The sequence below is a fragment of the Bombina bombina genome, chromosome 5 (genome assembly GCF_027579735.1).
Source record: "Bombina bombina isolate aBomBom1 chromosome 5, aBomBom1.pri, whole genome shotgun sequence".
NCBI lineage: Eukaryota > Metazoa > Chordata > Amphibia > Anura > Bombinatoridae > Bombina > Bombina bombina.
Window position 1 is genome coordinate 1,105,666,407 of NC_069503.1, and position 27,585 is coordinate 1,105,693,991.

The following is a 27,585-nucleotide window of genomic DNA, read 5'->3' on the forward strand; positions in this document are numbered from 1 at the left end:
TCATATATAAACATGTGATATCAAAAGAAAGACCTATTTGTCCTCTAAAAAACAATATATCATAAGTGTGGGTGCACTTGTGAAAGAGGTAAATTATGGTTAATCAAACCTATTGCTCAAATTCTAGGTTTTGTTTACATTCAGAACTTGGACAATTTTCTTTTGTCCTTAAAGTGATGATAAACTTACCCTTTTGTAAAATCAAACCCTTAATGTAAACAATATTTAGATGGAGTTTATCAGTTGTAATGAAGATGTGCTGTAACTTACTTTTTAGTCTAGCCATGCCATTCTAATACCCCGTGCTCCGGCCGCCAACTTAAAACATTTTTTTTGTTTTTTTATTCAGCTAACGGTTTAAACTGTTCTTTGAACAGTGCTCTAGCTACCACAAAAATGACGTATAACTAGAGCGCTGATTGAAGACGGAAATTTGATACATTGATTTCCTGGGCCTACGTTGCTCTGAGACAGTTTGGCAGGATAGGATAGCAGACCATTTGCAAAAGTAGATAACCCAGGGTATTCTATACGGGGTTGAGTTGTGTAGTCACTTTATCATGACCTTAGAGTGGGTGGGCTTAATATAAACAGGGACAGGTCGACATTAGGGGAAACAGAAGTCAGAGTAGTCAGTATAACAAGTCAGTAATACATAGGCCAGGTAGAGATGGGTAGGAAGGGTAAAAGTAGCTAGAGTCCCTCCTAACTCCTTTTTTGTAACAGACTGCACTCTGGGGTGATTTTTTACAGGTTGTGGGGGATCCTACAAGGAATGTGTTTGCCACAAAGTCTCTGGACATTCTCTAGTTCAAATGTGGGAGGATTAGGGGTCTGGTTAAACAAAATATTTGATAAAAGCTTTATAGTGTATGAACTGTATCACAAACTCGAATACAATTCTATTTGCCAAATAAATGAGTTTCATTCATCATCTTCTTCACATTGAACGTTTTTAAAAGTCATCGCCATATGAAGTCCCAATTTTAATGTAATCCAAGTCAACCCGTTTTTTTTATTTTTTTATTATTATTTGATCACGTTCTCAAAAACACTAATTGAAAATCTGGCCGTTAGGCGGCAGTCGATTTACGTCACCCGCATCATATTTTAAATGCGCTTGTGCTGCTGTCTTATCCTCTGTTTAGGACTCCAAGCGTGCTCCCGTTTCGCGCAGGCTATTATTTTGACAACACATTTATGATGATTTAGATTGAATAGTATCGCATGCGCAGGAGTTGTTGACATTGGCGTTTCACGCATGCTCAATAGTTTAGATCGTTGTGCATGCACTTGGGAGATGAGTATAGAGCGGGTGGGACCACTCTATACGATCTGGTCAGGGGTGTAATTTTCTGAAAACATTTATGACAGGTGTTTTTTTTATCAGGGGGCCTATCTTGTGTAGCCTATCATGCAAGGGGTCATTTCTTTGGGGAGCACTCAGCATTATCATTAAAATACAAAAGACGCAACAGTTGTTCATATCTATCCCTCTTAATTCTATTTTATTCTATTGGGTACTTGTAAAGCGCAAACTAATCACCTGTGAGGGTCTCAAGGCGCTATGGGAGGGGGGGAGAGGGGGGCTAAGGGATGACGATTCAGTCGAAGAGCCAGGTCTTGAGGTCCTTCCTGAAGTTTGTAAGGGAGGTGGATTGTCTGAGGTGCAGCGGGAGGGATTTTCCTCCAGCTGTTTTAGCTGTTTTTTTCTTGATGCGAGGATGACTGCGAGTTTTTGGTCGGCAGAGCGGAGTTGTCTGGAGGGGGAGTAGAAATTGACACGGTGGTTGATTTATTCAGGACCGATGTTGTGGAGGGCCTTGAATGCATGGGTTAGGAGCTTGAAGGTGATTCTCTTGTTGACGGGGAGCCAGTGTAGGTTCCTTATGTGTTTGGTGATGTGGTTTTGGCGAGGGATGTCGAGGATGAGTCTGGCCAAGGTGTTCTGGATGCGTTGGAGTCATTTCTGGAGCTTGATGGTGGACCCGCCGTAGAGTGCATTGCCGTAGTCCAGTCGACTACTGACGAGGGCGACAGATTTTCTAGTTTCGGTGGGGATCCACTTGAAGATTTTTCGCAGTAGGTGGAGTATGTGAAAACAAGTGGAAGAGACGGCGTTGACTTGGCGGTCCATGGAAAGTGATGAGTCGAGGATGACGCCTAGATTTCGTGCGTGGTGTGTTGGAGTTGGAGGGTGTCCGAGGGCTGTGGGCCACCAGGAGTCATCCCATGCAGATTTGGTGGGTCCGAGGAGGAGGATTTCGGTCTTGTGAGTGTTGAGTTTGAGACGGTTGTTGTTCATCCAGGTGGCGATTACTGTAAGTCCTTTGTGGATGTTTTCTTGGCGGTGGCGGGGTCTCGGGTGAGTGAGATGATTAACTGGGTGTCGTCGGTGTAGGAGACGATGTTGAGGTTGTGTTGTCGGACGATGCCGGCGAGGGGGCCATGTAGATGTTGAAGAGGGTGGGGCTAAGAGAAGAGCCTTGGGGTACGCCACAGCTGATTGCTGTGGGATTGGAGGAGAAGGGTTGGAGTCTGACTTTCAGGGTTATGCCACTGAGGAAGGTGGTGATCCATTCCAGGGCCTTATTGCAGATGCCAGCATTGTGTAGGTGCGTGAGGAGGGTGCTGTGGGCTACAGTGTCGAATGCGGCTGAGAGGTCTAGAAAGATGAGGGCGGCAGTCTCTCCTTGGTCGAGCAGGGCGCGGATGTCGTCTGTGGCGGCGAGGAGGGCGGTCTCGGTGCAGTAATTGCTCCTGAAACCGGATTGGGAGGGGTCCAAGATGTGGTTTGTCTCGATGTGGTCAACAAGTTGTGCATTGATGGCCTTCTCGATTACTTTGGCTGGAAAGGGGAGTAGAGAGATGGGGCAGTAGTTTTCAGGATCTATGGGGTCAGCTGTGGGTTTCTTCAGCAGGGGTTTCAGCTCTGCATGCTTCCAGTCTTCTGGGAAGGTGCCAGTTTTGATGGAGCAGTTTATGGTGAGGCAGAGTTCGTGGGCGAGGGTAAAACCCGCTTTGTTGAATATGTGGTGCGGGCATGGGCTCTGAGGGTGCTCCAGAGTGGATAGATTTCATGATTCTGAGTGTGTCCTCCATGTTGAGGGTGCTCCAGGTAGTCCGTAGACGGTGGCGGGTTTGGGTGAGGTGGTTGTGGGTGGGTCGGCGGTGAGTGGTGAGTTCTGGAGCTCAAGGCTGTCATCGATGTTGATGATCTTGCGGTGGAAGTAAGTAGCGATGTTGTCGCAGAGGTCCTGGGAGGTTGGGATGCCATTAGTATCACTGTTGGGTTTGGAGAATTCCTTGATGACTGTGAACAGCTCCTTGCTGTTGTGGGTTTTGGCGTGGATTCTGTCTAGGATAGCGGTTTTCTTTGTGGTTTTGATGAGGTGGTGGTGGGTGGTGACGGCTTCTTTGTAGGCGGATTTGTCCGAGGGGGACTTGCTGGATCTCCATGTTCTCTCTAATCGTCTGCAGTGGCGTTCGGAGTCCTGGAGGGTGGGGGTGAACCAGCTGGCCTTGTTGGTGGGCTGGCGGCTGGACGGTTTCTAGAGGGGGGGTGAGGGTATTTGCACAGTCTGTGATCCAGTGATGTAGGTGGCGGGCGGAGGAGTTGGCGTCAGTGGAGGTCACTGGGGGGGGACTTGATCAGGGTGGAGTGCAGTTGTTCTTGGGTGATGTTGTTCCAGTTTCTGAAGGGCGGGTGGTGATGCCGGAGGTCTGTGGTGGGTTTGTTGAAGGAGAAGTGTATACAGTGATGGTCAGTCCAGTGTAATTCGTTTATGTGGTTGACTGAGATGTGGTTGCCTGCGGAGAAGATCGGGTCGAGGGTGTGTCCGGCTATGTGGGTTGTGGCATTTACAAGTTGCTTCAGTCCAATGGTTCCAAGGTTTTCCAGGAGGTTGGTGGTGTTGTGGTCATTGGGGTTGTCTAGATGGAAGTTGAGGTCGCGAGTAGGATGTAGTCCTTTGAGGCGAGGGCGTGGGGTGCAAGGTGGTCGGTGATGGAGTAACAGAAGGCGGGACGTGGTCCTGGAGATCTGTAGTTGAGGGTGCAGCGGAGGGTGGTGTTGTGTTTAACCTTGATTTTGAAGTGTAGATGTTCCCAGTCTGGTGAGTGATCAGTGGAGGTGGTTGTGACTTGGATGGAGTGTTTGTGGATGATGGCAATGCCTCCTCCAGGTCGGTTGCTGCGGTCTTTGTGGGAGATTTTATAGCCATCGGGGATGGCAACGGCGATGTCCGGCGCTGATGTGGGGTTGAGCCAGGTTTCGGTGAGGAAGGCGACGTCTGGAGCAGGTTCCAGATTTCGATGGTAAGCTTGTGGATGGAGCGGGTGTTGAGGAGGATGCAGTTGAGGTTCTCGCGGCTGTTTGAGTGAGGGATGTTTGGTAGGTTTGTGGTCGGGAGGGCGGTGAAAGAGCAGTTGCGACAGGTGAATGGTCCTCTGGTGTGCGTCGGGGATGCGAGGTAGCATGTTGATGATTTACTGATGTTGAGAGAGCGAAGAGTGCTGGTGTTATAGCGGTGGCGGGTGCGGAGATCATGGTTCGTGGCACTGGGTGCAGTCTAGGCGCGGACGGGCACTGACAGGGTTACCTTTGGCACACCTTCTGCGCGCCCCCGCTGCGCAGTCGCACAGCGACTGCAAGTATATAGAGCTGGAAGGGGGGAAGGGTTGGAGCAGGAAGTCAGAACAATACAGCAGGACAGGGAGACCCAGAAGGGACTGAGCAGAACAGCAGAGAATGCAAGTATATAGAGCTGGGAGGGGGGAAGGGTTGGAGCAGGAAGTCAGAACAATACAGCAGGGCAGGGAGACCCAGAAGGGACTGAGCAGAACAGCAGAGAATGCAAGTATATAGAGCTGGGAGGGGGGAAGGGTTGGAGCAGGAAGTCAGAACAATACAGCAGGGCAGGGAGACCCAGAAGGGACTGAGCAGAACAGCAGAGAATGCAAGTATATAGAGCTGGGAGGGGGGAAGGGTTGGAGCAGGAAGTCAGAACAATACAGCAGGGCAGGGAGTCCCAGAAGGGACTGAGCAGAACAGCAGAGAATGCAAGTATATTGAGCTGGGAGGGGGGAAGGGTTGGAGCAGGAAGTCAGAATAATACAGCAGGGCAGGGAGTCCCAGAAGGGACTGAGCAGAACAGCAGAGAATGCAAGTATATAGAGCTGGGAGGGGGGAAGGGTTGGAGCAGGAAGTCAGAATAATACAGCAGGGCAGGGAGTCCCAGAAGGGACTGAGCAGAACAGCAGAGAATGCAAGTATATAGAGCTGGGAGGGGGGAAGGTTGGAGCAGGAAGTCAGAACAATACAGCAGGGCAGGGACTGTAAAAAAGAGGGACAGCCAGGATGGGGTGCTGGTGCCAGTAGGAACGTACGATGTATTTTTTCACTATACCCATTACCAAAGTCAGTGCCCAAAACATTTTTTGTTAGGCCAGTGGGGTGCCAGGTGTTTTTCTTAACGTGGTGTGAACTTAGATTAGCCCACTTATACTGGCTGGCATATATATATGTTTGAGTAGCTATATTCTCAGACATATTATCAGTTAGAAACAGGTTTAAATACATTTTTGCCTTACAAATTGAAATGCTGGTTGTAATGCCAAGAGTTGTTGTAAATTAAGGTATTTCAGGGGCAGTAAAGTTGGAGGGTACACAATTTTCGTCCGAGATTGTGGGACGTCCTTTACTCCTCCTTTTAGATAGTGGTACGCTGGGAGCACCATCACTAGAAGGTGCCACTCTCTGAATCATGTGCTAGAATGAAGTAAGCCTGTTCTGTGGAATAGTACTCCTACCCAACACTAACTCACCTCAACCCACCAATTGCCAAACAATTCCCAGCCTGACAAAATGATTGCACATCTGGGACATCTGCCAGACGTTTGTGTAACAAAATAGATAAGGCACAAATTTGACCCTTTAGGGAACTTGTCAATCCTTTTTTCAAACCCTCTTGGAGAAAGGACAAAGTTCTAGGAATCCTAACTCTACTCCAGGAGTAGCCCTTGGATTCACACCAATAAAGATATTTACGCCATATCTTATGGTAAATCTTTCTAGTTACAGGTTTACGAGCCTGAATCATGGTCTCTATGACCGATTCTGAAAAGCCCCGCTTGGATAAAATTAAGTGTTCAATCTCCAACAGTCAGCTTCAGAGAAACTAGATTTGGGTGAAGGAAGGGCCCTTGAAGTAGAAGGTCTTTCCTCAATGGAAGTCTCCAAGGTGGCAGAGACGACATGTCCACCAGATCCGCATACCAAATCCTGCGAGGCCAAACTGGTGCAATGAGGATCACCGAGGCCCTCTCCTGCTTGATTCGAGCAATGACCCGCGGAAGAAGAGCAAACGGAAGAAATAGGTACGCTAATCTGAAGGTCCAAGGTGCCGACAGGGCATCTATCAGTACCGCCTGAGGGTCCCTGGACCTCATCCCATACCTCGGAAGCTTGGCATTCTGCCGAGATGCCATGAGATCCAATTCCGGCTGACCCTATTTGAGGATCAGGCAGGAAAACACTTCCGGATGGAGTTCCCACTCCCCGGGATAAAAGATCTACCTGCTCAGAAAGTCCGCCTCCCAGTTGTCCACTCCTGGGATGTGGATCGCCAACAGACAGCAAGAGTGGGTTTCTGCCCACTGAATTTTTTTGGTAACCTCTGTCATCGCTAAGGAACTCCTCATTCCTCCCTGATGATTGATGTAAGCCACTGAAGTTATGTTGTCCGATTGGAACCTGATAAACTGGACCGAGGCTAACTGGGGCCAAGCGAGAAGAGCACTGAAGATTGCTCTCAGCTCCAGAATGTTTATAGGTAGAACAGACATAGTCCAAACTCCTAGAGCCTTTAGGGATCCCCAGACTGCTCCCCATCCTAGAAGGCTGACGCCTGTTGTCACAATCACCCAAGATCTTCTGCGAAAGCAGGTTCCCTGGGAGAGATGATCTAGAGACAACCACCATTGAAGAGAATCCCTTGTCTCCAGCTCCAGTAGTATTTGAGGAGACAAGTCTGCATAATCTCAGTTCCATTGCTTGAGCATGTTTAACTGCAGAGGTCTGAGGTGAAACCGAGCAAACGGGATGAAGTCCATTGCCGCCACCATCAGCTCGATTACCTTTATGCACTGAGCCACTGATAGCCGAGGAGTGGACTGCAGAACTAGACAAGTATCGAAAATCTTTGATTTTTTTTATGACTTCTGTCAGAAAAATCTTCATCGATAGGGAATCTATTATTGTTCCTAAGAAAGAAACCCTTGTGTTGGGAACTAAGCAGCTCTTTTCCAAATTTACCTTCCAACCATGAGATCGCAGGAAGGATAACAACATTTCTGTGTGGAATCTTACTTGTTGAAAGGATGGTGCCTGGACCAGGATTTCGTCCAGGTAGGGCACCACTGCAATGCCCCATAACCAACAGCGATCCCAGAACATTTGACAAAATTCTGGAAGCTGTAGCAAGACTGAAGGGAAGAGCCACGAATTGGAAGTGTTTGTCTAGAAAGGCAAACCTTAGAAACTTGTGATAATCCTTGTGAATAGGAACATGTAGGCACGCGTCCTTTAAATCCATTGTTGTCATGAATTGACCCTCTTGGACCAAAGGAAGAATGGAACAAATAGTTTCCATCTTGAAGGACGGTACTCTGAGGTATTTGTTTAGACTCTTGAGATCTAAAATTGGTCTGAAGGTTCCCTCTTTTTTGGGAACCACGAACAGATTGGAATAAAATCCCCGCCCCTGTTCCTGTATCGGAACAGGAACTATTACTCCCAGGTCAGAGAGGTCTCTTACACAGTGTAAGAACGCCTTTTTGTCTGGTCTACAGATAATCTTGAAAGCAGGAACCTGCCTCTGGGAGGAAAACTTTTGAACTCCCTGGAATACTATGTCTACAGCCCAGAGATCCGGAACATCTCAAACCCAAGCCTGAACGAAGAAGGAAAGTCTGCCCCCTACAAGATCCGGGTCCCGGATCGGAGGCATGCCCTTCATGCTGTTTTTGATTCAATAGCAGGCTTCTTGGATTGTTTCCCCTTATTCCAAGACTGATTGGGTCTCCATGATGGCTTAGACTGTTCCTGCTTGGAAGCGAAAGAGGAAGAATTTCCCTTGAAATTTCGAAAGGAACGAAAATTACTCTGACGTCCTCCTTCTGTCTGTTTCTCTTATCCTGCGGGAGAAGATGACCCTTGCCTCCTGCAATATCAGAAATTATTTGCGTCAAGCGAGGTCCAAACAAGGTTTTCCCCTTGCAAGGAATCGCTAGACGCTTACACTTAGAGGATACATCCGCAGACCAAGGCTTTAACCATAAGGATCTGCGCGCTAGAACAGAGAAACCTGAAATCTTTGCTCCCAGTTTGATAACTTGAAGGGAAGCATTTGTATTAAAGGAATTAGTCAATTTAAGAGCTTTTATCCTATCCTGGATCTCATCCAGGGGAGTGTCTGTCCTAATAGCATCAGACAACGCATCAAACCAATATGCTGCCGCACTGTTAATGGTAGCAATGCACACAGCTGGTTGTCATTGTAAACCCTGGTGTACATATATCTTTTTGAGTAACCCCTCTAATTTTTTGTCCATAGGATCTTTAAAAGCACAACTATCCTCTATGGGTATAGTAGTTCTCTTAGCCAGAGTGGAAACCTCTCCTTCCACCTTGGGGACTGTTTGCCAAGCCTCCTTGACAGAGTCAGTTATTGGGAACATCTTTTTAAATATAGGAGATGGAGAAAAAGGGATACCCGGTCTCTCCCACTCCTTAGTAATGATCTCAGAAGCTCGGTCTGGTACCGGAAACACATCTATCGAGGAAGGTACCTCGAAATATTTGTTAAGCTTACTGGATTTCTTCAGATTAACGACGACCATGGAGTCGCTGTCGTCAAATGTAGCTAAAACCTCCTTAAGTAGCAGACGGAGGTGTTCTAGCTTAAACCTGAAGGATACTACTTCAGTATCAGTAAGAGGAATTACACTGTCAGAATCTGAAATTTCACCTTCAGATGCTACTACGGTATCCCCCCTCCTCAGGCTTCTGGGAGGGGGCATCCGCAACAGCAATAACTGCGTCAGAAACCTTGCTTACTGAATGTTTGATTTTCCACTTACGCTTTCCCTGTAACATAGGAAAAGCAGGCAACGCATCTGAAACTGCAGAAGTCATGAAAGAAGCAATGTCTTTTAAAGTAACTCCAGCGGGAGCTAGAGAGGAAACGCAGGGCACTGCATGTGAGGGCGGTAAAATTTGTGACGCTTGAGGAGAAAGCTGCGGCATATATTGAACATTGTCATTAGATTCCTGAACAGCATCCTCTTTAGAAAATGTTGGCTCAGAAAAAATTCTATCCATGTAGCTTAAAGTCCTCTCAATACATAACAAACATAAGGAACAAGTGACAGTTTGTAAGGCCTCTTGGTCCATTCTGACTCACAATGAAACAATTTCTCAGAAAAAGTAAAAATCTTTTAATAAAATCAAGCATACAAAAAAACGTTACTGTCCATTTAAATCTTAAACGGTAACTTTTTTCCTTTTAATTATTTATTAAGGCTAGAAAGAATAGAAGGCTAGATTAAGACTGCAAAGCACCGCTACACCTCAGCAATACTTTGCTAAGGTGCCTACCTGACCGCTGAAACCTCTGAGCAGGAGCCGTCCCCACACTGTCAGATCCGGCACTCGTTGAAGCAGAAGAGTACAGTCTCTGTCTAAATGCGCATATGAGTTTTTATGAGATGCCTATTAGAAAGAGATCACAAAAGAACTTAATCCTCCGTTGTCGGAAGTGAAGGGAAAAAGGCGCGCATACACAATTGTCACCTCCTCTTGTCTCGCCCATCGTGGGTGTAGCCAATGTAACGATCTCCCGTTCTGTATACTTAATAAGGTAAATGGCGGGAGATATATTCACTGCCAACACCATAACCTGCCCCAGTGCCTGCGACTCTGCTGTCCCATAGTGTCTCCTGATAACAAGGAGAATTTATGTATTATAACATCAAGTGCCCATTTCTTAATAAAGGCATCCTTATATGTCCCTCATATGAAGTAATGTGCGCAACTTTTTCTGAACTCTGCTATCCCAGAAAATCAAAGTCAGCACCTACCTCTCCTCTTCTGCCTGACAGCAAGGCAGGTCCCAGGTTTGAGAGGTCCTCTCCCTCACATAGACCTGTGACAAAAAGAAAGGACTGAGTAAGACTTCTCAGTTTTTCAGAGTTAGGGCAGCATTAATATGGGAGGCGCAGTGAGAATTATAACCCACAAATTCCCATTGCTCTAAAGTCACCACTGCTCTACTGAAGAGACTGATATGAACTACGGCTACACCCCAGAACAAAGCAGCACAATCCTATACTAACTTAAAATAATAAACTCTTGATTGAAGAATCTTTTCTAACACCTAATTTACCACCTCCTTGCTCTTAAAGTAGGCAAAGAGAATGACTGGGTTGGGAGGGAAGGGAAGTGATATTTAACAGTTTTGCTGTGGTGCTCTTTGCCGCCTCCTGCAGGGCAGGAGTGATATTCCCAATAGTAATTAAGATGATCCGTGGACTCATCGTGTCATTAAAAAGAAAGAAGAAGATAAGTAATATTTGCCCCCCAGTTGAGCAACTCTTTATGGTCATTATGTATTCACTATAACAAACTAACTCTTCCACTGCACAGAAGCAAGAAACGGATGACTTTTCTATTCCTTTTTCAACTAACGTGTCCTGATAAAGAAATGGTTAGCAGAGTGCCGAATACTCACAGGGCTCATGTAAACTCCTTGATGAACATCTCCAAATTGCCCTTCGCCAATGCAGCGCCCCAACTCAATCCGGTCTCTCTGGATTTCATAATCACCAGCTGTAAAATATAAATCCATATCAGAGTTACACAGCTGCTTGAAATGGAAAAGAAAAGACCCAGGAGATGTGAAACTCAAAGCAAAAAATCCACTACAGAGCTAATTTAATATGGGAAAGGAATTCATATTTATAACACAATATTCCTTAGAACTGTGATAAAGTCATTTGTGAAAAACAGAACTGACATTCAAACTGCATTTAGAGAACATAAATGGGAGTCAACATTTTAATAAAAAGGCATACAGCTAAGAATAACTATTTACATTAAAGGGACATTGTACTCCCCTTTAATGTGTAAACAACGGTCCATTTTAGCTGGATTTTTTTAATTGTTTGCAAACAGCTCAATTATCTTTATTTTGTTATTTGTAATAGCTGCTTTTGCTTGTATAGCCACGTATACTGAAAATATGAATAACAAACATTTTCTGTAGAAAACTGGAGAAAGCAACACTAATCTCTGCAGCAGGTGTAACAAGTCTTTTGAAACACATTAAGGGTTAATGAGATAAAATGTAAACATACAGAAGGATTGGCTAGTATTTGGCATATTCATTAACCATGTAAAATTTTAACAATCAAAAAGGTCAAATAATAAACTGGAAACACTTTACATGCAGCAAACAAAATGAGTATATTTACACAGAAACCTGTTACCTTCGTCTAATCCATAGCTTTCTGATTGGCAGTTAAAGGGGAATAGAAAACAAAGGTTTACAAAGCAGTAACAGAAATGTCACATTCATTCATTCAGTGTTACAGGACAACACAAAGCTGTGCAGAGTAACAAATTATTAGTAAAAAGCACAAACACAAGTTCCATTTATTTTGTTAAAACTTCAGTTACCCGGATTAATTTCCATACAGCACAACTACCTTTTATAGTGTGTTCTGTGCTTTGCAAATTGTAAAATAATATAAATGCCCCACCTTTAATCAACGATATTATGTGATGCAAGTTATGTAAAGTATGAAACCGCACTGCACTGACTCACGTATTATATTATGCTAAATTATTGGTGGGAGGATGTTCCTCTTTTACAGGTTCAATCACAGCAATAATATTACATCATAGCCCCAATAAAAATGAATACTGACAAGCTATACTGTGCATGAGCACACTTCTACTGTAACGTTGGCATTACATAGCTTATGCACTATCGATAAGGCAGCACAGCATCTGCAAATGCACAAAGGCAAATTCCTTAATATACATAAAGTAGACTAGAAAATACTCGAAAGATAAAACGTTTACCATCTGACCAGGGACACGGAGTAAAAAGCAAACAAATTATTATAAAAATAAACATATGCAGAGATTTCTGTTTTTGTGTTATAAAAACTAAAAGACATGCGTTAGATTTATTTATTTTTTAAAACATAATGCCCTTGCAAGTAAGAAAGTTGTGCGCATTATATAGCCTCTTCTGTATATTGGTAGCAAAGTTAGAATTTCTGGTTTTGATGTATCACAAACATAATAATGACCAACTAGAGTTTTATCTACACAACATTACACAATAATAATAAGTTACCTAATGATAACAATAAGTGCATCAGGTCTTTTGTTACAAAGGAGGAAGGTGATATGATTTGTCACATAGTAATACATATTTATCTGCTTTGTTGCCTGACCCCCCCAAAATCAAGGCTTCATCTGAAAAACGTAGTTGAAAGCGGAAGTTGCACTTGGGTCAAGCCGAGAGCCTAGCAAACATGTATGTGGTATCAAATACACAACAATGCATTCACATATACAATATACTTACTGGAAGGCATGGTATAAGTGTCTTCTTCATCTATAATTTCTGCATAGTCATCAGTTTCTGCAAACAAAATAAAAGCTGTCACTCCCTGGAAACCATTTCAGCTCATTATTAAGAATGAACACTGTTTTCATCCCTTATCATTTAAGAATTAAAAATAAATGAAAAACAAGACCCACATGTCCCTGCTAAACGACAGAGGCTGATTTGTCAATGAAAAGTCTGATATCTGCCAGCTACCACTGCTGGTTGTGCTGCAATGATTCACACAGGCTCTTTCAGGGTTAGACAAATATTATCCAGCTGGCATGTGAAGTTATGACTTGGGTCTTTGTGAGCGCTGTATTTGCACTGTGTCTACATGTCAGTTTTGGTATGGCACTATCCTTCCTGGACGAAATCTCACAGCAAAAACCAAGGAACGTTCTTAGAAATACGTTAGGAAGAAACAAAATAATTAACAGCCATCTAATATGACAAAATAGTTACATTGCTAGGTGATTGATACAGAAAGTGATGAGGGGCATATCCTGGGAGTAGTCTTGTGTATATACAACCTGTGTGCAAAGCACACCTCTAATCCGTTCTTTTGTACAAGGAAGCCCAGGGAGAACTTCAGTGAGACCAATAGACAGACAGTAAACAGATGATTAATTATGCACAGTCAAACAACTATGCAATACACTTTCATTATTTATTTTGCATCTGTCCCTGTAATTTAAGTCTAAAAAATTAACAAGCCAAACCTTGCAACCTATTCCTGATTGGTCGTTTGTGTCTAGTGAAGCAATGACAGTGATAAACCCTATCCTCTCCAGATTGTCTCCTCCAAATAAGGAACGTGTGGGAGGTGCACAATAATGTTGTTATTACAAGGTATTTACTTCCCCTTTAACGCAAAGAGTAAGAGTGCAAGATATTTTAATAAAATGATAAAGAAATTCACTGCTAGTAAAATGAAGTAACAGGCCACATTGCATGGGGTGGGGAACGTTTACTAAGATACTAATGAGGTGGTTCAGTTCGTTTAGGGGACAGATTTGATTCTAAGGAGCACTGACTCAACTTTTCATCTTTGTGAAGTTCCTAATTCTAGTACCATTAAAGGGACATAAAACTCTCTGAAAATATAGTAATGTTTAATTATTTGTGGAAAAAAACTTTTAATTTTACATTCATTACTTATTTTGCCCCATTTTCTGAAAAACGCTGGTTTTCCGAGATTTGGAAGAGCACACTGCAGACTTTAGGAGCCTAATCCTGCTACTAGTCTGTCCATAACTGGCTTTAGCGGAGGCTATAAGGTAATATACATTAAAACAATAGCAGTTTTGCTAACAAAATAACCGTGACAAACACTGTCTACTCCAAATAAAGAAAGTGGTGGAGAACGTTTGGGCATTGAAAAGCAAATGCAGCAAACAAGGGAATAATGTATGCAGAATGTTTTCACACTCAGCTGGTATGACTACAATGAACATTTTGAGGAGTAATGCTTTACTCACTAGTACAGATTTTAGAGGAGTTATTGGTAGGATTACCATATTGCCGCTTTAAAAAGGAACACATATGAAAAATACATATTTTAGGGCTGTTTAAAGAAATGTTTTGTATAAGAACCCTGACATGAGTGTCCCTTTTTAAAGCGGCAATATGGTCAACCTAGTTATTGGGCACCTATGCTGAGCACATACAGCAAATGATCAAACTTTAAAAATGAGAGGAGTAGTTGCAAAACATTTGCTTTTGGACAAATAAAGCAACACCTTTAACATGATGTTGACTCTAATAGTTCTTATGAGGGTGGTTGTTATGATTTCAAATGTCAAAATCTAAAATAATCAAATGTACCAGAAAGGATGGAGTCAAGGTGGGAAATGATGAGAGAGTGGATTCAAATCCTAGTTGTGTCTTGTGTCAGGAATTGGCCAAAGACTGGATGTGAGGAGTGAATGAAATATCTGGTTCAAGTGTGACCCCAAGACATCAGGCATGCAGGGTTGGAGTAATATTATTATTAACAGTTATAAAAAGATGGGGGGGGGGGGATAGATTTTGGAAGAAGGGGGAAATAAGGAGCTCAATGTTGGAGAGATTTATATTAAGGTAGTGATAAGAAATCCAGGATAAAAAATATGAAAAGACAGTGACACAAGTTAGCAAGGAAGGGTATAGGTCTGGTGCAGAGAGGTAGATTTGGGTGTCATCAGCATACAAATGAAACCCATGGGATTTTAAGTCTCCCTAGATGCTGTCCAATTCCTTGACAAACCATCATAAATGCCTCTGCCAGGTTGATCTTCATTACATGTCGCTCTTCATCTGCTGCACCGCTCTGCCAATCCCTTCACTGGTTTCCTCTAACCTCCAGAATTAAACACAAAATCCTTATCCCCTTTGCTCTGTTCACAATCTCCTGCTCCTCAACTTACCTCCTCACATTCTCATCTACAGGACTTCTCAAGAACAGCCCCTATTTTGCTCTACAAGACTCTCCTCTAGTTTTAAAAGCGTCAAGCGCTCCTTAAAGACTCTACTGTTCAGGGAGGCATACAATATATGCTAACCTTTTCTAACCTCAATTCCTCTCAATTTTCTGTCATCCCCTTGGACCACCTTAGCATGTAAGCCTATGAGGCCCATCTGTTTTGTCGATCACCTTCATGAGAGCGGATTTACAACAGTGCAACTTTCGGCAGGGCCGTTTACCCATTTGTTTCCCATAAATGCTACCTTGCATATAATACCAATGTTTATAGCACTGCAGAATCTGTTTGGGCTCTACAAATAACTGATAATAAAAATAACTACTTCAATGAATAGTCCGAAGGATGACTGCATTTTAACTCGGATAGTGCCCATATGCTCTGTAACAGGCATATGCCACCAAAATAAATATGAAAAGCTCTGTACATTGCACGTTACAAATTATCTATGAAAAATAATTATGAAACATCTACAGGCTCACTCTGCATTGGCATAAAACTATAATGCAATGCAGCTACTAGACAGCTTGTAATGAGAACAAGCAACAAGTTAAGCATGGCCAAATATATATATTTACATGTACTTCAATAAATATACAAATTAGAAAAAAAAAAAAAATTTATGCTTACCTGATAAATTTCTTTCTTTCCGGATATGGTGAGTCCACGGAGTCCTCAATTACTGTTGGTTATATCACTCCTGGCCAGCAGGAGGCAAAGAGCACCTACAGCAAAGCTGTTAAGTATCCCTCCCCTTGCTACAATCCCCAGTCATTCGACCAGAAGAAAAGGGAGAAAAGGAGAAACACAAGGTGCAGAGGTGCCTGAGGTTTAGTAAAAAAAAAAACTGTCTTAAATACAGGGTGGGTCCATGGACTCACCATATACGGAAAGAAAGAAATTTATCAGGGAAGCATACATTGTGTCTTCTTTCCTAAGATATGGTGAGTCTACAGAGTCCTCAATTACTGTTGGGAACCAATACCCAAGCTAAATGACACGGAGGACTAGGGAGGGCCAAGACAGGTATATCTAAATAGAAGGCACCACTGCTTGTAGAAACTTTCTCCCAAAACACGCCTCAGCTGAGGCAAAAGTATCAAACTTATAAAATTTATAAAAAGTATGCAGAGAGGACCAAGTAGCAACCTTGCACATCTGATCAACAGAAGCTTCATTCTTAAAAGCTCAAGAAGAAGAAACAGCCCTAGTAGAATGAGCTGTGATTCTCTCAGGAGGCTGCTGTCCAGCGGTCTCATATGCAAAACGAATAATACTCCTCAACCAGAGAGAAAGATAAGTAGCAGTAGCTTTCTGACCCTTACGTTTTCCAGAAAAACAAACAATGCAGAAGACTGACGAAAATCTTTGGTCGCCTGCAAATAAAATTTGAGAGCACACACAACATCCAGGTTGTGTAACAGTAGTTCCTTATAAGAAGATGGATTGGGGCACAGAGAAGGAACAACAATCTCTTGATTAATATTTCTGTCCGACACAGCCTTCGGAAGAAAACCAAGCTTTGTGCGAAGAACTGCCTTATCTGCATGAAATATAAGATAAGGCGAGTCACCCTGCAAAGCTGAAAGTTTAGAAACTCTTCGAGCAGAAGAAATAACTGTAAGAAACAAAACTTTCCAAGATAACAACTTAATATCTATGGAATGCATAGGCCCAAACGGAGCCTGTTGCAAAACTTTAAGAACAATATTAAGACTCCACAGTGAAGCAACAGATTTAAACACAGGCCTAATTCTAGCCAAGGCCTGACAAAAGGATTGCACATCCTTATGGCCGGAACAAGGGAACTCTTTCCCAAATTCACCTTCCATCCGTGAACGTAAAGAAAAGACAAGATCTCTGTGTGAGATTTTATAAGTTGAAAAGATGGAGCCTGTACCAGAATGACGTACAGATAAGGCGCCACAGCAATTCCCCCGAGACCGAATCACTGCCAAAAGAGCCCCCAGGATCTTTAAGAAAATTCTGGAAGCCGTGGCAAGGACAAAAGGAAGAGCCACAAACTGAAAGTGTCTGTCCAGAAAGGCAAATCTTAGAAATCTGTGATTATCCCTGTGAATGGGAACATGGAGGTACGCATCCTTCAGGTCTATGGTAGTCATGAACTGACCCTCTTGCACTAAAGGAAGAATGTAACAGTCTCCATTTTGAAGGACGGCACTCCGAGAAACTTGTTTAGACACTTCAGATCTAAAATAGGTAAAATTTACCCCTGAAGTTACGAAAGGAACGAAAATTACTCTGACGTCCTTTCGGCCTGTTCTTCTCGTTTTGTGGCAGAAAAGATTCTTTACCACCAGTGAAAGCAGAAATAAGTTCTGCCAAAACTGGCCCAAACAAGGTCTTACCCTTGTAAGGAATTGCCAAAAGTTTAGACTTAGAGGAAACGTCTGCTGACCAAGACTTCAGCCATAAGGCTCTGTGCGCCAAGATCGCAAAACCAGATATCTTGGCTCCCAACTTGATGACCTGCAAAGAGGCATCAGTAATAAAGGAAATGGCTAACTTAAGAGCCTTGATCCTATCTTGAATTTCTTCCAAAGGAGTCTCTGCTTGAAGAGACTCAGACAAGGTGTCAAACCAATAGGCCACCACACTTGTCACGGTAGCAATACACACCACTAGTTGCCATTGGAGACCCTGATGAATATACATCTTTTTAAAGTAAGCCTCCAGCTTCTTATACATAGGGTCCTTGAACGAGCAACTATCCTCAATAGGAATAGTAGTTCTCTTAGTCAGAGTAGAAATCTTCCACCTTGGGCAACATCTGCCAAGACTCCTTAATGAAGTCAGTCACTGAGAACATCTTTCTGAACACTGGAGACGGGGGAAAAAGGAATTCCAGGTCTCTCCCATTCCTGGGCAATGATTTCCGTAGCACGGTCTGGCACAGGAAACACCTCCACAAAGGAGGGAACAATATAATATCTATTTAATTTGCTAGATTTTTTAGGGTTGACAACGACAGAGGTGTCGGAATCGTCCAAGGTAGCCAAAACCTCCTTTAACAAAACACAAAGGTGTTCAAGCTTAAATCTGAAGGAAACAACTTCAGCATCAGAAGAAGGAATTATACTATCTGAATCTGAGATTTCACCCTCAGAAGCTACTGAAGTATCTTCCTCTTCAGACTCAGATGAGAAAGAGCAACTTGGTTAGCCTGGACTGGATCAGAAACCTTACTATCTGATTCTCTAATTTTCCTATTGCGTCTCCCCTGAAGCAGGGGAATGGCAGCTAATGGTTCAGATACCTGGGCAGCAATTTCTTCCTGCAATTATACTCCTCCAGGAGATTGTGAGGAACCGCAGGGCACTGAATGTGTTAAGGCTTGGGACGCTTGAGGAGAAAGCTGCGGCATTGCCTGAGCAGCATCAACCCGAGAGAGTGGTGGCTCAGTAACAAAAAGTCTGTCTTTGTACAGTTAAGTTCTTTGAATACAATCAGAACAAAAAGGTAATGAGGGTTCAACTGGGTTATGTAAACAAAGCTTGCATTCAGCAGGCGTCACAGACTCTTGGTCCATCTTGCAATAAACAAAAGAAAGCAAAAAAAAAAAAAAAAAAAATATTTAAGAGCATTCGTACCCAACAGCAAACAGGGCAGAAAAAGTAACGTTCAATAGAACCTAAACTCTTGCTCAAATGTTATAGCTAAGCAATAGATTGACAAATAAATGAGGCTTAGGGAATCTTTATTATAACACAGGCAACTCTACAACTCAGTGCATCACTGAGGTGCCTACCTGCCCCCTCTGCAGTCTGTATGTGTGTCTACTGAAAAACTGTAGACTTGTAGGGATCTCCCAACTGCTCCGCTATCCTTCTCAACCCCAGAGAAGTTAGCTGCAGTACGCTCACTATCACTATCAGCTACGTCGCTGAAGATTTTTGGCGCCTCAGAAAGACCTCTCCTCATATTGAGAAGGAAAATATTATTTCAAAAAGCATTTAATTAAAGGGACAGTCTACACCAGAATTGTAATTGTTTAAAAAGATAGATAATGCCTTTATTACCTATTCCCTAGTTTTGCACAACCAACAGTTATATAAATACACTTTTTAACTCTGTGATTACCTTTTGTCTAAGCCTTTGCAAACTGCCCCCTTATTTTAGTTCTTTTGACAGACATCCATTTTAGCCAATCAGAGCTGACTCACCTGAACTCCACATGCGTTAGCACAGTGTTATCTATATGACACACATGAACTAACACCTTCTAGTTGTGAAAAACTGTCAAAATGCCCTGAGAGAAGAGGCGGCCTTCAAGGGCTTAGAAATTAGCATATGCACCTCCTAGGTTTAGCTTTCAACTAAGAATACCAAGAGAACAAAGCAAAATTGGTGATAAAAGTAAATTGGAAAATTGTTTAAAATTACATGCTCTATCTGAATCTTGAAAGGTTATTTTGGACTAGACTGTCCCTTTATTATCAAAGGTGATTTACAAATTATTGGGTTAAATAGATTACTGAACCTTTAGTAAGACAGTTTTATTAAGTCCCTTTAAGTGATGTTAAATAAACAGTTTATATGAATTGCAGCCAACAGTCACAGTTAAACAGCAAGTGATTATAACAGTTAGTAACAGAATAAATAAAATAACAGGCATTACCGTCCCCACTAAATTCATCTGCAGGATCCGGGTGGCATGCAAGGAAAAAGCAGAGAACATCTTGTGAACACATTAAAAAAAGCAGAGAACAATGCAAAGCACAATGTAAATGTCACCAGGCTAGAAATGTGTAATATAGAGATATAAGCAAGACGCCAGTGGTCTAGATAAAGTACAGACACCATGCACATCACTACCCACTTATTTCATGTTACACCTTCTAACCTTGAAGCTAAATACTTTAATAAGGCAGATTTAGTTTTGTGGCTATTGTTTAGTTGGTTAATTTGATATAATCAGAATACAGAGCAAAATGTATGGCATAAAGCAGAAGCATGTGAATATACTATATACATATATGTACATCTAGTAGTAGGTTCAGGTATAGGCGTCAAGAGAGACAGGCAGTCCTGGTGAGCTCTTGGCCATAAATAAATGAATACACCAACAGAAGGGGCTCAAGCACTGTACAATACATTTATTGCAACCTTGCCCATAGCGGATTACTTGTGTAAGTGAAGGCTGCACAGTGCTGAGACCAATGTACAATCTGCTGCACTCAGTCACATGGTACAGGAAAATTATTATTCTGTGACAAATAAAGGAAAGAATAGTTCCTCAGCTACTCCAAACATTCAAGGTCTAGTGTTAGTATTGCTGCACTACAATTCAAAATTATTCACACAAACACACACAAGCACACAAACACACACAAACACAAACACACACAAACACACACATAATATGCATTAGGTGGTGGAGCTCCTGAGAGTTCATTAGGTTTCTGTCCATCAGGCGGACAGTATATGGATACAGGGTGAGACAAGTAATTCATGTACACTTATTATACCTTCATTCACATGTTAACCATTAATACAATGGAACAAACATTTACAACAGTAGGGTGAAGCTAATGAATACCATTACATCCCTCACTAGACACAAAATACAAATTAGGGAACTAATGCTGTGTGCCCCCAAAATATAAACCCTCCTCTGGATCCCTATCTTGCCACTAATCGTGCAGAAGGTGGTGGCGGCCACTAATCATTATTTTAATATCACTGCGCAGCAGCCATTATGTTTGAGAAGGAGTCTATGTGCGCTGTACCTCCCTTTCCTCACTGTAAGATCACAGCTACTTCCCTACCTAATTATGATGTCAGAAGCTATGTCCAGAGTACGGTATTAAAAAAATGGTCAGCTGTCACTTTTCACCGATAAGTTAGTTCTATGAACAATTTCCAGTATTTCATCAGTGAAATATCTCGGCAATCACAGGAATACTTAGTTTTAAAATAGCATTACACATTTGTCTGTTCTGCCGTTTGTGAATTTCATGCAGTAAGGACAGAAACGAGAGTCCCTGTTATTAAGAGTCTCTCTGCTTGCTCTGGGGTAAAATATATAATTACTGTGGTGGCAGGGGCTATTCTCAAACTTTCTTTATTACCTGTGTTATTGCTAATGTTTTCATGCTGCCTAGTAAATCTGATGCTTGTTGTAGATGTGTGTAATGATGCAGCTCACATAAAAAAACTTTCTTAACACCTTGTCCACTCTAATTATCTTTTTTTTTTTTTTTTTTTTTAACTTTTTTTTTTTTTAACTTTTTATTGAGGTTCAATTCAGGTTTACAAGTATTAAACGTCAAGACATATCAGGCAATACAGAAATACATGGTTACATGTCTTCCATCTGAAACATATCAGGATAGATATATATAACATGAATTTTTTCCTTTCTACATTCTTTGCAGAAAAGAGAAAAAAAAATATTTGCCATACAATCTGTATACCAACTATAAGTCAAATGAGGCCACTCTTGGACCTCTCAACTATATATACATGATTAGTCGTTACAGTTGGTAAACTGAGACAAAAGGGGACCTCTTATGGGTCTCAAATGAGGAACCTTTTTTTTTTTTTTCCATAGAATAGATAACAATATATAAATGATTTATAATATAAACAATATACAAAGCTTGTCTATGCAATATAAGCAAAATATGAACAAATTTCCCCTGAGACACATAATAGTCGCTCAGAAATCTTAATCCTTTTATAGTAAGCTAGGGTCACCTGTGGGACCTCAAAATAGTACCTTTGGCATGGGAAGGATTTAAAGGGGATATAGAGACAATAATATAAAGTTTCTTTAAGATACATTTTCTTTATGCTTAACTAATAAGCCGATGGGAGTATGGGGGGGGGGGAGCATAATGTAGGGGAAAAGTGTGGTAAGTCAAGGACAGTAGGAGACCACTTTTGGATCTCAAATTATGAATCTTAAGTTTCATATTTTATGTAATATAGAGCCTGCTCTTATTTCTGTAGTTTAATATGCAAATCTATAAAGGTAACATTGAACTCTTCCATAAGAAATATTTTCTCATGTTTATCTAATAAGCCGAAGGAAGCGTGGGGGGAGGAGTGCGCACAAATAGTAGAGATAAATAGCTAATAATAAGTGGTGTGTAGGAGTTAGGTTACTGTATAACTATCAGGGATAAAGCTTACTCCTTTATGATCCCATACCAGGTATACATAAGAAGTTATTATTGTCATTAAAACTAGGGTTGGCCTGAGCCAATTAACAATGAGTATGGCCACATTAATGAAGGCATCTTACTAGCTATGGAGAGTAAACACACATGATCTTTAACCTCCTGTTAGTAGAAAAAAAAAAAAAGCAGCCCTTCCCGTGTACAACTATCTGGTTTTATAATGATTCATACCATCTTAGGATGTATTACTTTATAACTAAAAGGTAGAGAACTAAAATATGAGATACAAAATAAACCATAAGGGGTAAGAATTGCCCCTTCTACGATCTTATATATACTCCTCATACCAATAAATAACACATCAAACTAACTATCTGACCCTTATAAGGCATCTAAGGAGTTGCTTAGGAAATAAGCCCCTTGAGGGGGGGTAGAACCTATAGATATAGAAATGTTCTAGAAACAACAAATATTAGGGTTGGATATGTACCAATACTAGGAGTGGAAATAGACACATACAGCTTTCACTAAACTTAACGCATAAAAATTAACAACAGCAAGGATGTTATAAGGGATCTGCTGCCTCGGCTGCCGGCAGCTCCATAGTTAACAATATAAAGTCATCCTTGTTATTATATTATTGTGTAGGTAGGTTAAGTCTTAGGTTCCTATCTAATAGCCTAGAGGTAAAATAGTGTATGTAAATGTTATATACCCTACATACAATACATAGCACAATATATAACCTTATTTTACTTTCAGGTCTACAATAATAGATTTCTAACTTTGAGTATTACAAGAAAAGATATTAATCAAAAGTATAATGGAGGAGACCAGTTGTCAGCCCAAGTAATGGATTCCTAGCATATAACAAAAACATAACCAGTAACCTAGTAATATAGTAGAGCTAACACTAATATCCATTTTGGTCGATATAAAAAGACAATTTGTTAACTATTTAAGGGACAACAGGAGTATTAACTTGGAGCAAGATTCTAATGTATGTCCATAAAGCCAGATGTGTTAAAGTAAAAACCGACATATAAATCAGTGACACAGAAAAACCAAATGAAGGAATGTCCCAGCCAGCATGGCTCTGCACACATCTAGGAACTGCCGTTAGCTCATTACTCATCCTATACCGGAGGGCCAATGCAAGTGAATCCCTCTAGCAATGTCATAAAATATCTGTGAGGCTTTACCAAGTCTCAGAAACTTGGGGCCTTTGTCGAATATCGCTGCTCTCATCAGATTTCCACTATCATTAGGCTCAGGGAAAGTCTGCCAGTCCGTGGCGACCACTTTTTTTGTAAATTGGCAAGTTTTTATAAGGCTGCGATATGTCCCGTCTAGAGCTAGTGTCCAGTTCATCAAACCTTGCCCTACTGTTACATGACAAGACTTGTAGCCCAGAGGGGCTCCGGTGGGTTGGCTGACCTGAGAAGGTTGTAAGCGATCCTAGCGGCAACTTCCGCCCTCCGGCAATCTGAGGTGGAGCAGCCAGTGACCCCACTCCTGAAGCTGCAGAGAAAGCTTCTAATAGTGCAGTGTCCACATTATTGTTTTTTTTCATGCTCACACCGACATCTGGTCCGCTGATCTCCCAGGTCTGTTGTATTTCGGCACATGTTTTACTATGCTGCTTTCTTGTCAATAAAGATGGCGGCTGTCCAAGCGCTTCTTGCTCTCCCTCACTGTCGCGTGCCTCCTCAAAATCAACTTGGTCCTCCAAAGATGCACTACATATAGTAGGCGAGTTGAAAGCTGCGGCCACTGCCTCCACAAGTGCTGTACTAAAGGTATCCAGCCACTCATTGAGCCGATGTAGATTTTGCGCCATAACTGCGCCACAATTGTTTCTGTGATAGGCACAAGCAAAGTCCGATTCTTTATATCCCCATATTAGTCCTCAGAGGTCAGGACTTGTGGACAATAACCCTTAGTGTCTACAGTAGACCAAGTAGGTATAGATATATGGAGCCAAGCGGTCGAATTATTAGGTTAAAGTAATGTTCATTACGGAGCTGCAGTGAGATGCGACCACTTGGCTCCAGAGCTAGCTCCGCCCCCCTAATTATCTTTTTATGGCCAAACAAACCCATTATTTATATATATATATATATATATATATATATATATATATATATATATATATATATATATATACATATACATACATACATACATACAGTGGATATAAAAAATCTACACACCCCTGTTAAAATGGCAGTTTTCTGTGATGTAAAAAATGAGACAAAGATAAATAATTTCAGAACTTTTTCCACCTTTAATGTGACCTATAAACTATGCAACTCAATTGAAAAACAAACTGAAATCTTTTAGGTGAAGGGAAGTAAAAATAAAAAAATAAAATAATATGGTTGCATAAGTGTAAACTAATACTTTGTTGGAGCACCTTTTGATTTTATTACAGCACTCAGTCTATTTGGGTATGAGTCTATCAGCATGGCACATCTTGACTTGGCAAGATTTGCCCACTCTTCTTTGCAAAAACACTCAAAATCTGTCAGATTGCGAGGGCATCTCCTGTGCACAGCCCTCTTCAGATCACCCCACAAATTTTCAATTGGATTCAGGTCTGGGCTCTGGCTGGGCCATTCCAAAACTTTAATCTTCTTCTGGTGAAGCCATTCCTTTGTTGATCTGGATGTATGCTTTGGGTCGTTGTCATGCTGAAAGATAAAGTTCCTCTTCATGTTCAGCTTTCTAGCAGAAGCTTGAAGGTTTTGTGCCAATATTGACTGGTATTTGGAACTGTTCATAATTCCCTCTACCTTGAATAAGGTCCCAGTTCCAGCTGAAGAAAAACAGCCCCAAAGCATGATGCTACCACCACCATGCTTCACTGTGGGTATGGTGTTATTTTGGTGATATGCAGTGTTGTTTTTGTGCCAAACATATCTTTTGGAATTATTGCCAAAAAGTTCAACCTTGGTTTCATCAGACCATAACACCTTTTCTCACATGCTTTTGGGAGACTTCAGATGTGTTTTTGCTAAATTTAGCCGGGCTTGGATGTTTTTCTTAAAAAGGCTTCCATCTTGCCACTCTACCTCATAGCCCAGACATATGAAGAATAAGGGAGATTGTTGTCACATGTACCACACAGCCCGTTCTTGCCAGATATTCCTGCAGCTCCTTTAATGTTGCTGTAGGCCTCTTGGCAGCCTCCCAGGGCAGTTTTCTTCTCGTCTTTTCATCAATTTTGAAGGGACATCCAGTTCTTGGTAATGTCACTGTTGCGCCATATTTTCTCCACTTAATGATGACGGTCATCACTGTGTTTCATGGTATATCTAATGCCTTGGAAATTCTTTTGTACCCTTCTCCTGACTGATACCTTTTAACAATGAGATCCCTTTGATGCGTTGGAAGTTCTCTGCGGACCATGACTTTTGCTGTAGGATGCGACTATGAAAATGTCAGGAAAGACCTACTAGAACAGCTGAACTTTATTTGGGGTTTATCAGAGGCACTTTAAATGATGACAGGTGTGTACTGACTCCTATTTAACATGATTTTGAATGTGATTGCTTAATTCTAAACACGGCTACATCCCCAGTTATGCAACCACATTATTTTAGTTTTTTTTGTTTACTTCCCTCCACCTAAAAGATTTACGTTTGTTTTTAAATTGAGTTGTACAGTTTAAAGGTCACATTAAAAGGTGGGAAAAGTTCTGAAATGAGCACAAAAACATGACATTTTAACAGGGGGGTGTAGACGTTTTATATTCACTGTATATATATATATATATATATATATATATATATATATATATATACACACTGTATATAAAATGCTTATACACACACTCCAAAATATAACTGTTTCCTAGATTTTGAACACATTTTTCAAGATATATATCCACCTTTTGTTTTTTGTTTTTATCTTATTTTTATTAGATCACCCCCTTTTACCATATACATATGTTGTATGTCATCTTAGGAAACTTTATTATGGCACAATGTGCCATAAGTATCACCTGCCTTTTATATGCTAAGAATAAAAGACTGCAGCTGTAATAGATGTAAAAAGAAAATTATAAAAGGGCCATAGAAGTGCAAAAAGAAAATGTTCTAAAATGTTGGGGCGTTTTATTATTGCACTATTGCTTGTATATATGTGTTTAGAAATGTGTTTAACCCCTGCAAATGGGTTAAAGTCAACAGCACGGCACTGGTGAGCCCCTGCTAGCTCCTAGAAGTGCATTTCTGCTGATTTTCAACAAAAGGATGTCAAAAGAACAAAGTATATTTGATAATAAAAGTGAATTTAAAAGTATCTTAAAGGAACAAAAAGTCAAAATAAAACTGTCATGATTTAGATAGGGCATGAACATTTTAAACAACTTTCCAATTAAAGTTTGTCATCAAATTTGTTTTGTTCTATTTGTATTCTTTGTTGAAAGCTAAACCTAGGTAGGCTAATAGGCTGATTTCTAAGCCTCTCCAGGTATGAAAAATGTGAAAGTTTACTATGTTTTAAATAAATGTTTGTTTATTTTGTTCTAAATAAATATAGTTTACACGCGTGTTAAAAAAACAAATTTCATTTAAAAATGACCTGCAGAAAAATGTTTACTGCAAAAAATCTCATCGCAGAAAGTGAAAAAACGTTCTGCCTCTGGGTAGATGATCCATTTATATAGCCTATACAGATTTTTTTAAAATAAATGTATTGTTTTGCTTATTTTTAAATAACATTGCCCCAAAGTTTTCCATGATATATATATATATATATATATATACGCTTCAGAGCATTAAGTGTTTATTTAAATGTTCCTTTAATTAAATTTTAAAAAAGTAACTTGGGTAGAGAAGAGAATTTTAAAGACATATTGTCAATTTGGATGCACACTCAAAAATGGTTTGCCAATCCAGTTTAAGCACTAAGAACCTCTCACTTAAAGGGTCAGGAAACCAAAAAAATTTATTTAACGATTCAGATAGAGAATATCATTTTAAACAACTTTCTAATTTATTTCTATTATCTAATTTGTTTCATTCTCTTGGTATCATTTGTTGAAGGAGCAGCAATGCATAAATGGTTTCTAACTGAACACATAGGTGAGCCAATCACAATATATATATGCAGCCACCAATCAGCAGCTAGAACCTAGGCTCTCTGCTGCCCCTGAGCTTGCCTAGGTAAACCTTTGAGCAAAGGATAACAAGAGAAGGAAGCTAATTAAATAATAGAAGTAAATTGGAAAGTTGTTTAAAATTGTATTCTCCATCTGAATCATAAAAGAACAAATTTGGGTTTCATGTCCCT

At 41.1% G+C, this 27,585-nt stretch overlaps 1 protein-coding gene across 9 annotated transcripts in view; it reads right to left on the bottom strand.

The window, feature by feature from the left end:
- PTK2 (protein tyrosine kinase 2) overlaps positions 1-27,585 on the bottom strand; it is a 773,150-nt gene that overhangs the window by 155,135 nt on the left and 590,430 nt on the right. For all 9 annotated transcript variants that reach the window (XM_053715391.1, XM_053715387.1, XM_053715388.1 and 6 more), the window contains 2 exons: positions 12,660-12,716; positions 10,791-10,888 (listed from right to left, as the gene is read on the bottom strand). In XM_053715391.1, the coding sequence (XP_053571366.1) occupies positions 10,791-10,888; positions 12,660-12,716 (155 nt within the window). The remainder of the gene's footprint in view (positions 1-10,790; positions 10,889-12,659; positions 12,717-27,585) is intronic.